The 10,281-nt window shown below is 37.1% G+C and overlaps 2 protein-coding genes across 2 annotated transcripts in view; one reads left to right on the plus strand and one right to left on the minus strand.

Moving 5' to 3' along the window:
• Positions 1 to 3,817, plus strand: part of LOC109580399 (uncharacterized) — a 9,850-nt gene extending 6,033 nt beyond the window's left edge. The window contains exon 6 of the mRNA XM_019993484.1: positions 3,707 to 3,817. Within this exon, the coding sequence (XP_019849043.1) occupies positions 3,707 to 3,817 (111 nt within the window). The remainder of the gene's footprint in view (positions 1 to 3,706) is intronic.
• Positions 3,818 to 3,862: 45 nt separating this feature from the next.
• Positions 3,863 to 4,753, minus strand: LOC100638930 (zinc finger BED domain-containing protein 4-like). Its single transcript, XM_011412036.2, has one exon. It carries the CDS (start codon positions 4,751 to 4,753, stop codon positions 3,863 to 3,865), a length of 891 nt encoding a protein of 296 aa, XP_011410338.2.
• Between the last annotated feature and the right edge of the window lie 5,528 nt (positions 4,754 to 10,281).

A 10,281-nucleotide genomic window follows, 5' to 3' on the forward strand; every position in this document is an offset into this window, starting at 1 on the left:
TTTTTCTGCATTAAAATTGTCAAAACTCCAGAAATCTAACATGAAGTTGTGTATAAACCAATGGAGCAAACAACCATCTTCCCTCTTGTGATGTCACGTGTGACCACACCCACATTTGCTAAATACAGGATGCAGAAATGAGAAAGTAAATTATGCACTTTTAAAGCAGTTTTTCTCTAGGAAAGAGCAATTATTTTGCACCAAAAGTATTTTTGCAAGTCATTCTACACCATAATGAAAATATTTTTGATTTTTAATCAAAACCCGATTTTTCGTGTCGGTTGCCCTTTAAAAGAGCCCACAAGCAAGTGCATCGTAATGGTAATAAAGAACGTTAATGTATGTGCCATGTATGCATTGGATAATTAGAGGCAGAGCAAGAGTGAAACAGTTTGTTCATAATTGCATTGTGTGCAAAAGATTAGAAAGAAAGCATTATGGTGTTCCAGTACCTCCTCCCAGCATTTAGAGTGAGAAAAGCCTCTCAATTTTTAAGTACGGAAGTTGAATTTGCTGGGATATTTTTTATGAAAGAGCACAGAGAATGTGAGAGTAAAATGTTGGTGTACCAGTTTACTTGTTGCGTAATCAGAGCAATCCATTAAAAATATTGTAAATAATATGTCTGTGCAGTCCTTTTTTAGGTGTTTCTGAAGGTTTCCTGTTAACTGTGTGTTACCAAACAGGATGATCTCAGACATTGCTACAACCACTTAAAGAAGCAGCAAGGATTATAAATAAAGCATCCTGATGTTTATCTGTGTTTAGAGGATTCTTGAGTCAAATGTGGAGAAGGCCCCTTGTTTGGGTGGCATATTCGGGTGGTTAATCCTGTCAAATGTTGTATAAGAGAAAAAATTGGTAGAAGGAAACTGAATCTGAAAGAACAGTCTACTGTCATTATTGAGGTGAAGATGATCATTAACTCCAGACCATTAACTGTCTTTCGGGGTGATCTAGAAGAGCTTATCACTCCATCACATCTACTCATCGCGTACAGACTTTTGAACTTACCTGAATGCATTCTTTATAAAGATGATGAAGAATATGATGTTACTTTACAGCTGCTGACTAAGGAATGAGACATGTGGAAGAAATAATGAATCACTTCTGTAAACGGTGGAAGGTGCATTATTGAATGGAGCTCCATGAAGCTCATTGTTTTGGTCCATATAGAGCCACATCTCATTGTCATTATTCATATTGAAGATAAGAAGATAGGTTTCTGGAAACTTGGATGAGTGCATAAAGTTATGACTGGGCATGATGGTCAGAATTGTAGGGGTGTCATCTCAGGACACAAGTCAAATTTGTTGAGAGCTGTACAGCGATTGTATCAACTTGAAGTGAAAGAGTGTCAACCAGAAGAGCAGTTAATAGCCAGCAGTATTACTGAAGAGATGATAGATAACGCTGAAGTGATAACAAATAACATAGAGAGTGGTGAAAGATTCAATACACGTACTAATTAACCAGGAAGGTGATACTGTCTCTAAGGAGGAAAAGAAGGTTTCAGCTAAAGGGACTAGAAGATCTAGTAGAGTTTCCGCTTCTAAAGCTGCAGATAAAATCCTAGTTCATTTAAAGCAATAGCTAATTATTGTGAGACCTAACTTCATAATGTCTTTGTATTATTATCGTAGTGGATATAGGTCCGATAACCGGACGTGTCAGGCAGAGCTATACGTCTGGCAGTGGTTGCGACTTCTGGTTATTGTTGTTACATCCGGCAGCAGCCCCTATATAGTATACTGGGGCTTTACCCCAGTAAAATAATACACAAATTTATATACAGATTTCCAGTATAAATACAACAGTCAGCAATGTTGATGCAGCAGGGTCGTGGTGGTGCAGTGGAGAGGTTTATGTAGATTGCACAGATGTTGTAAGTAGTTCGAATCTGGTCAGGACTACTGAGTAAAAGTATGCTACCGTCTTTGATTTTTTTTTCTTTTTTTACATACCTTTTTTGGCTTTTTTTTTTGGCTTTTTTATGTCAAAGAATAAACTCCCTCTCGTACATCTTAGCCTCCGGGATTGTAGGGTTGGGATTGGGGTTTAGTGTTTAGTTCTTAAAGCGCCCTCTCATACATCTTATTTTCTGTGATAGTAGGGTTTTGGGATTAGGGTTTAGTGTTTCTTGATAAAAGACTAAGTTCCATTTTGCACTATTGCACACACAAGCTGTTTTACGGAGAAAAATGGACTGCCGGAACTATAGCTCTGCAAAATGCATCCGGTTACCGGATCTATAGCCACTGCCTATTATTATTGGTGTATGCATTGATTATTAATATCTCTGTGTCTGTTGTTTTGTATTAGTGGATAGAGGAGTTGCAGCGGAAGTAATTACTATGTGTCGGTGCTTTCTTTCTGCCATGTTGGGTGGCAGAAAGCACATTTATACACGTTGATGCCATGATATGCTATTAAACAGTGGATCATGGAGCCAGAAAAGCTACCAAAGTTTAGTTGGACTGATTTGACTTGTTACATGGTTGCTACACCAAGCCCAAACACAAGAAATTATAAAGGTATAGGATATGTAAATTAAAGCGTATTATCAGGGGCTTCGATAAATTTAGTTCACCCTCCAGGTACAACAGCACCGTGAATCTTGAGTCTGTTTGTCTGTGCCTTTGTAGCCTCAATTTTGTGGCACTTGTATGCATCCCAAACAGGTAACCTTTTGTGGAAAGTTAAGAGTACCAATAATAGAGCGAAGGTAGTCAGAAGTTAACTTATTGTTCATCCAGCCATTTGAACTGAATCTTATAACAATTTGATTGATACTTTTCAGATCATTAATTAGCCGAGTGCCTTTACCTTTGAATACTGCAAAGGGTTTCATCTTTTTCCATTAGCACAAGCTGTCAAAACTACTGTGAAGTGGTCTCTCTCATGACCACGTGTCTCGACACACTACTTGCTCCTTGGACATCTACTGTAGTCTCAGGTGGCAAGTCCATATAGCACCCTTTCGTCAATGGCAAGTATGTTTGCTGAAACAAAACTTCTGCACAGCCCCAATCTGTTGAAGGTGCATTAAATAGCTCACATGCTTGGGTATGGTATCTCTCGGAGTTTGTTAGCAAATGGTTGTCTTTCTTCTCAAGCTTAGGGTCTTTTTAAGAAACAAATGAAGCCAGCCTTTACTAGCTTTAAAATTAGCAGTTGGATCATGCTGAGCCATAAAATGCTTTGATTTTTCTCGTATCATTTGTCTATTCACTCTCATATACTGGCTAGTGATGGGCGAATCCAGAAATTAGCATTCGATTCCGATTCCAAATACTTTTGGGACTGGAATCGGTGGAATCGAATACCAATTCCGAATACTGACAAATGCGCATGCGCAGAACCACGTGTTGTCTTAAGTACTCTTGAATATCAATAATACTAACACAATATCAGATTATTAAATATAACACTTTAAACTATAGTCTAATTTCTTGTTGAGAAACAAAATGATGTCCACATTCTTTGGTGAGATACGATTTCTTCTTTCAGAAACTAGGACTCCTGCCTGGAAAAAGTCTTTCAGAAGGGACAGATGGACCTGGAATGCATAAATAACGTCTTGCTAGCACTTTTAACAATGGGAAACGACAGCTGTTCTCTTTTCACCATTCAAGAGGATCTTTATTTCTAGTAATGACGGCTTCCTCGAAGTATCTCCTGACTTATTTAGTTGTCTCAACAGTAGAAGTTCGATGAATTTGTGACTCCTAAGCCTTTTGGTCAAATGAGTTCCAAATACTGTCAGTTCAGGCCTCTTCCATGTCAGGTGACCAAGAATCCTGATCAGTTGAGTTGATTGATGGTTCGGGAACAACCGTTTGTAACTCTTGTGTTATTCTGTTTATTGTGTGGCTAAGGGCTGTCTTGTCAACGAAGGAATTTTTTTTAAACGCGGATCAAGTAGCGTGCTAACTGCTGTGACATAGTGGGTCTCAATAGACGTAAACCTGTTATTCAGTTCTGAGTTCAGGGATCCAGTAAGTACTGAGGAAGGATTGGCTCTATAAAGTGAGCTACAGTGCTGTTGAAGAATTTTCGTTAAAGGAACTATCATTGAAATAGAAACATATGCTTGCCCTGATATGTTCTCTGTGGCTTCTAAAAATTGCTTTAATAGTTGCAGTGCTCTAGAATTATCCTTCCCGTCAGCTTTCAAGCAAAGATCATTTTGATTCACCAAACAGAGAGTCGTTGTTATTGCTTCAAATTGCTCGTAAAAACGTTCAAGCATGATGTAAGTTGAAATCCAACGAGTGGAAACATCTTGTACCAACTTGTGCTCTGGGAGTGAAAGTTGGAGTTGGATCTCTCCTAGCTTCTCTGTTGATTTAACACTGCGATGGAAGTGTGAAACAACATTTTTACACTTTGTTTGTACTGCAAAAAGCTCAGGATCACTCTTGATTGAGTTCTGGACTACAACATTTAGAGAGTGTGCAAAGCATGGTAGATGACGCCAACGAGTTGATGAAATAGCAGCCACCATGTTAGCAGCATTGTCAGTGACCACACATACTATTTTATCTTGTATGTTCCAGCTTTCAACAACTCGTTGCAACTCCATCGAAATATTGGCTGCTGTGTGATCCAAGCAGAAATGAAAGGTTTCCAAAAGGTATGACTTCAGCTCCCAGTCTCCATTTATTAGATGAGTTGTAACACAGCAGTAGGATTTTGTTTGGCATGATGTCCATATGTCTGTGGTATGAGCAACAGAAGTAGCAGCGTTCATCTCCTCAATCTTTGCTTTCGTACTTTCATACTTCTTTGGTAGAATTTCTCTTGTTATTGTACGCCGACTAGGAATTTGATAACGATTGTCAAGCACAGTGACCAGTTTCTTAAAACCAGCATCTTCAACTACAGAGGTAGGTTGCATATCTTTGCAAAGAAATTCAATAACTGCATCATCTATTTTCTTCCTTTTCATAGAGTCACTGGAATATGGATGGCTCTGAAGGAACATAGCAGGTATTGTTTGAACTGGCGTGGATGATTCTGAACCTTTGGCCTTCTTTTGATTCTCATTTGCTTTCCTTTCCTCAAGACATTCCTGGTACTCTTTTTGATGTTTTGTCTGGAGATGTTTCAGTAAGTTGCTTGTATTCTTACAATATGTTAACTTGCTTTTGCAGATTAGGCAAGCAGCATTCTTGTCATCATGTACTTTATTGAAATATGTCCACACTGAACTTCTGGATCGTTTTGAAGTAGAAGAAGGAGAAGCCATAATGCTCGGGACTACGTTGACCTACAATAATTCTAACTTTCAAATTTTGATTCTGTCTTTTTAAGTTTAAGTTCTGCTCCTTTTATACAAGCTAGAGAGGGGTGGGAATAGAGTACAATCCAACCAATCATTTGTGTTTGATGCAGGCAGGTATAGTGTTAAATAACAGCTGTAATGTGTCCAGACTAATTAATAACCACATTTGATTGCAAGCAGATGTCTTTGCTAAGTTTGCTGCAGCAAGCAAATGCAATAATAATGAATAATTGTATTAATAACTACTGATTTATTAACTATTATTAATATTAAAAGCTGTGGTTGGGTGTGGCTGAACTCGGAATCGTTTGAAACGATTCCCCCTTCTCTTTTGATACGAGTACGATTCCATTTGGAATCGAAGGATCAAATACTCTAGACTCGGAATCGCCCATCACTAATACTGGCTCCTTAGATACATTATCCAGTCAAACAATTCGTCCTCCATACCTTCGTTGAATGGTTTTCTTACAGCTTCTGCCAGTGTCTTGCTGCGACTTGTCTTGTTCTTTTTGAGCGCCAATAGCTGGTCAGTTAGAGAGCACCATTCACAAATTCTTATACGATCCATTTTAAACTCTCCAGCAGCTGCCTCTTTACTCTTAGACTCTGCTGCTTCAACTGCTCTAAGTTTAAATTCAACACTTGCGTGACATCTTTTCTTTGCTGTATCTGAAGTTGTAACCATGTGCTACTTTATCTATGCCCACATGTCACTTTAATCAACCATTCCTACATTAATTGACCATGCCCAGGTTTTAATTTAAGACAGGTGTCTGTTAAATGTTTTAAACAAAAACTGTGTGTAATTAAGACCCAGCTTTTAATTGCTTCCAGCTTTTATTTGACGATTTATAGTATACACTACTTAACAGGTAGCACAAAGGCAAATTGCACTAGTGGAACAATCAACAGGACAGTCAGGGAGCAAAGTATGGCACTTGTTTTGAAACGGTAGAATCCCAGGCTCGACACTGAAATCTGTTGTGTACCAGTCATTCAAAGTGTTTTCAGGCATGTTTACTACCTGCAACAATTTAAATTCTCAACAAACGCCACTTGGTAAATGCATTATGTACTCTTACTTATATAAGAGTTTTATTTATAGATGGGGTTCAGATCACGAATCTATTGCTATTAAAGATTTTGAAGAAAAGGCTGAACAAAAGCACATTGGGTTTTGAATTAGAAAGGCTGGTTTTTTTATTGATGCAGAAGTACCTTTTCTTTTGGTTTTCACCTGATGCAGAAGTGTCTTGTGACTGACATGGGCGTGGAGTGGTAGAAGTCAAGTGTCCTTTCAGCATTAAGGACAAGCTTGCAGAAGACAACATCAAAGGGTTTTGTATGAATAAAGTTAATGTGTTGTCACTTCAAAGTGACCATGCATACTGTTACTACATTCAACTACAGATGAGAGTTTGTACTGTCAATTCATTGTATTGTCAAAGTCAGGGCAAATAAGTCAACTAATTTCATTCATTAAAGATTTTGCCCGGTTGATTATTAAAATTACTCACTTTTTCAAGTGTGCCACTTTACCTAAACTTTTGGGAAAATGGTACACTCGAAAACTAGTTGTTAATGAATATGGCATTGTGCCAACTCCAGCCATTGTACAGCAGTCCGTTAAAGTGAAGACTATGACTGAGTATGGTGTTATTGTCAACTACCTAGTGATGGCACTATGATTCAATGTGATTATGAGGCAATGAGAATGAAATAGTTCCATTCAGATTGTCTCAGAATTTGGCCCAAAAGGCAAATGGTATTGTTGTAGCTGCAGAAAACTTCCAAAAAAAACACTTCAAACAGCGAATTAAATAATCAATTTTTGTCACTAAATAATCATGCAATTATTGTAATAATTGTCTATTATAATCAATCTAGTGGTACAAAAGAAGGCGACAGATTTACAAGAGCACAACGTCCACTGACTATTATATCAATTGTAGAGTAATTAACATGAGATGACTCACTATGTAGTAGTAGTAGTAATACTGACTCTAAAATTGTATATTTTTGCTTTAATGCACAAAATACCCTTTTGACATGAATTCTCAATTAATTATTTCCTGCTCCAATCAGCATCAATTTTTTCAAGTTGCTTTCTCCCTTTTGTAAAAGGCATTGTAACTTCTGCAATGGTCAATTCAGAACAAATAAACCCTGTCTGCTAAGATAACGTAACTTGTAATTTATTTACAAAAGGAACTAACTTATTGGCATGCAGTAACTCACCTGGCTCAAGACAATGTGCCAAATCAGATAGTTCACAAACTCTTCATTAGATATTCGTCCTTTAATAAAAAGGAAAGTGCACCCTGCAGTGTTATTCCAATCAAAATCTTTATAGTAGAGTGATGCTTGTAGTTTTTCCGCACTTGAGCTCAGCAAGTAAATTGCTAGGTCTTTCCCTTAGAGCAATCTATTATTACCCTAAATTTTGAGAAAAATTTCCTGTAAGTTGCTGGCATTGTGCTTTGAAGTTTTTCCCTTTGAGGCCACTTTATAAGATGCCTTGTGACATAAAAAATGTCTAACATCTCGTGAAAGAGACGAGAGATAGTTGATACATGAACACTAAATCGAAAGGCTAGATCTTCTTCAAACAAATTTAGACAAAGTTTCTTCATAAACATAACAATTAAATTGAACTCAGACAATCTTTTCTCTTTTTAGGTAGTGCTGGTAGGACCAACTCAAACAAGGCTTCTATGACAGTCAATTGGGATGACCTGTATGAAAAGAATTATAATAGACGCATCATGACAGCAGACAAATTTACTCTTACCAGTGTAAAACTGTAAAAGATTTTCATCCTTTTTGAACATTTGATGCCAATATGAATCTCAGATTTGAACTGCAACATGAAGAGATGGAACAGAGAGAGGAGCTTGACATCAGAAATCCCTGTAGGTAACTGTGAGTTGAGAATCATTATTTGATAGTTGCTCTGGAGATTGAACAACATCTGAGACCCCTGCTTCTGATTCCATTGCATCTTCCAGAAAATCATTTTGCTTCATGGGTCTACATCTCTGAAACATTTTATATCAATTTAGTCTAGGATTTAGTGCAGGCTGTGCTAATGAATATGCCATCTTTACAGTCAGAGCCCAATTGGGATCATTTTCGTGGTATAGAGTAGCTGGTTTCCGTAATAATAATTAATTTAAATGACAGACTTGTTCTCTGGTACATTGTCTTACGTGAAATAAAAAGCATACCCTGCATAGGAATCTGATTATTCCTCTTTATATAAGCAATTCATGCAGTCCTTTTTTTATCAGAAAGCTTCTTAGTCCTTTCTCCTTGGCGTGGAATTTTGTAAAAGCCTTTTCTAAAATCTTTTTTAGCATGATTGGCACAGCTTATGACACATCAGCCATGATTCATGGTGTTTTGCCACCTAACATGGCCAACAGGAACAATCCACACATACTAATTACTTTGCTGCAACTTGTCTATTGACTAGCATTATTCCTGTTTATGCTAGGCAATGGAGGAGAGTGACTGATGTGGGTGTAATCTCATGATCGAGTTATTGCAAACTGCCCCTGCCTAGACCCTCTGAAAAGAACCAGGAGATCGAGAATACTTAGAAGTATTTGCTTATTATAGTAGTGAGCTAGTTTTACAGCAAGGTTGAAATTTTATTGCAACCAATTGTCATATTTAGGCTAGTTTCACTAAAAACTATTGTTCAGTACCCATTTGTTGCTTTACACGGCTTGAAGAAGCAAATCAAGTACTTCAGACAAATTTTTTAAGACAATGGCTATTAATTTTCAACTTTGCTTTAGCACTAGCTAATTATTGTATGTAGCACATCTTTTCAGTTGTTTGGACTGTTGTTGAAAAATATTGTAGTTTTTAGCTAAAAACTGTCAACCCCACCCTATCATTAAATATGCAGAAGGTACATTTAGCTGATTATCGCTGTAGTTGGTTTGTCAAATTTAGTACTTATACTTTTTATAACAAACATACCTACTTGCTGATAGCAGACCAGAATTAGAATTGCACTGCTAACAGACCTGAAATATTATTTGGCACAATTGCACTACTATATTAAGCCAATAGGTAAATTTCTCATCACTGGATTAAATAAGGAATCTTTCCCTAGACAGCTATTCGCACTTCTAGCTTTGTAATTGGTGTGGTCTTAGAAAATGGACTGCTATTGCATGATAATTCTTAAAACATTTTGGCAACGAAAAGAGCTATTACAATGATTATACGCAAAAATGCATTAGACATACTTATGTTGCCTGATTATGTGAGACAATAATCATACAAACATAGAAAAAACATAAAAAGTGAAAATGTATGATTGACCTTACTTGAATGCAAGCGTGAGACTCATTGATGATGTGTGTAACTATAGTCCTAAGCTTGTGCATCAAGATAATAGTTATACTAAAGACATAGAGAAACCAAAGAAAGGAAAGGAAGGAAGGTGTACAGCACTGACTTGTTATTACAAAACTAACAATTGTTAGACAGTTACTGTATTGCCATCTATGCTTAGAAGGCTTTGTGGCTTTATCTGAGACATTATGACAAATAACTCAAGGTGCAGTCAGAGACTTGGAGGGTAACTGACATGATTTTTTGTATCATTTTTTATTGGCCTATTATGATCATAAAAACATATTTACTTAGTCTTATTGTCTGAAAAATGTGATTCAAGGAGATATGAGCCTTCAATGTTGCTCATTTTGCTTCCTACCATTTTACATCCTGTCAAGGGGTGTTGCTAAATATGACATCATACAAGGCATAAGGCTGACTTTAACCATTGACTGCAATGTAGTATTAGTTGATGATATCTCTGTTAGACTTTATTTTATACCTTGTAGCTTTAAACCTGTGGTACCAGTGATAGATTGTGCTTACAAATCATAATAGTCAGAGGACATCTGAGTCATTATGGCTGGCATAGCTTGAAGCTCATATCCTACTTTTGACAAGTCATAATGAATCTGTGC

This window comes from Amphimedon queenslandica, unplaced genomic scaffold (genome assembly GCF_000090795.2).
Source record: "Amphimedon queenslandica unplaced genomic scaffold, v1.1 AMPQUscaffold_13493, whole genome shotgun sequence".
Taxonomy (NCBI): Eukaryota; Metazoa; Porifera; class Demospongiae; order Haplosclerida; family Niphatidae; genus Amphimedon; species Amphimedon queenslandica.

Coding starts and splice junctions, on each gene's coding strand:
- LOC100638930 (XM_011412036.2), bottom strand. CDS start 4,753: ATGAACGCTGCTACTTCTGTTGCTCATACCACAGACATATGGACATCA.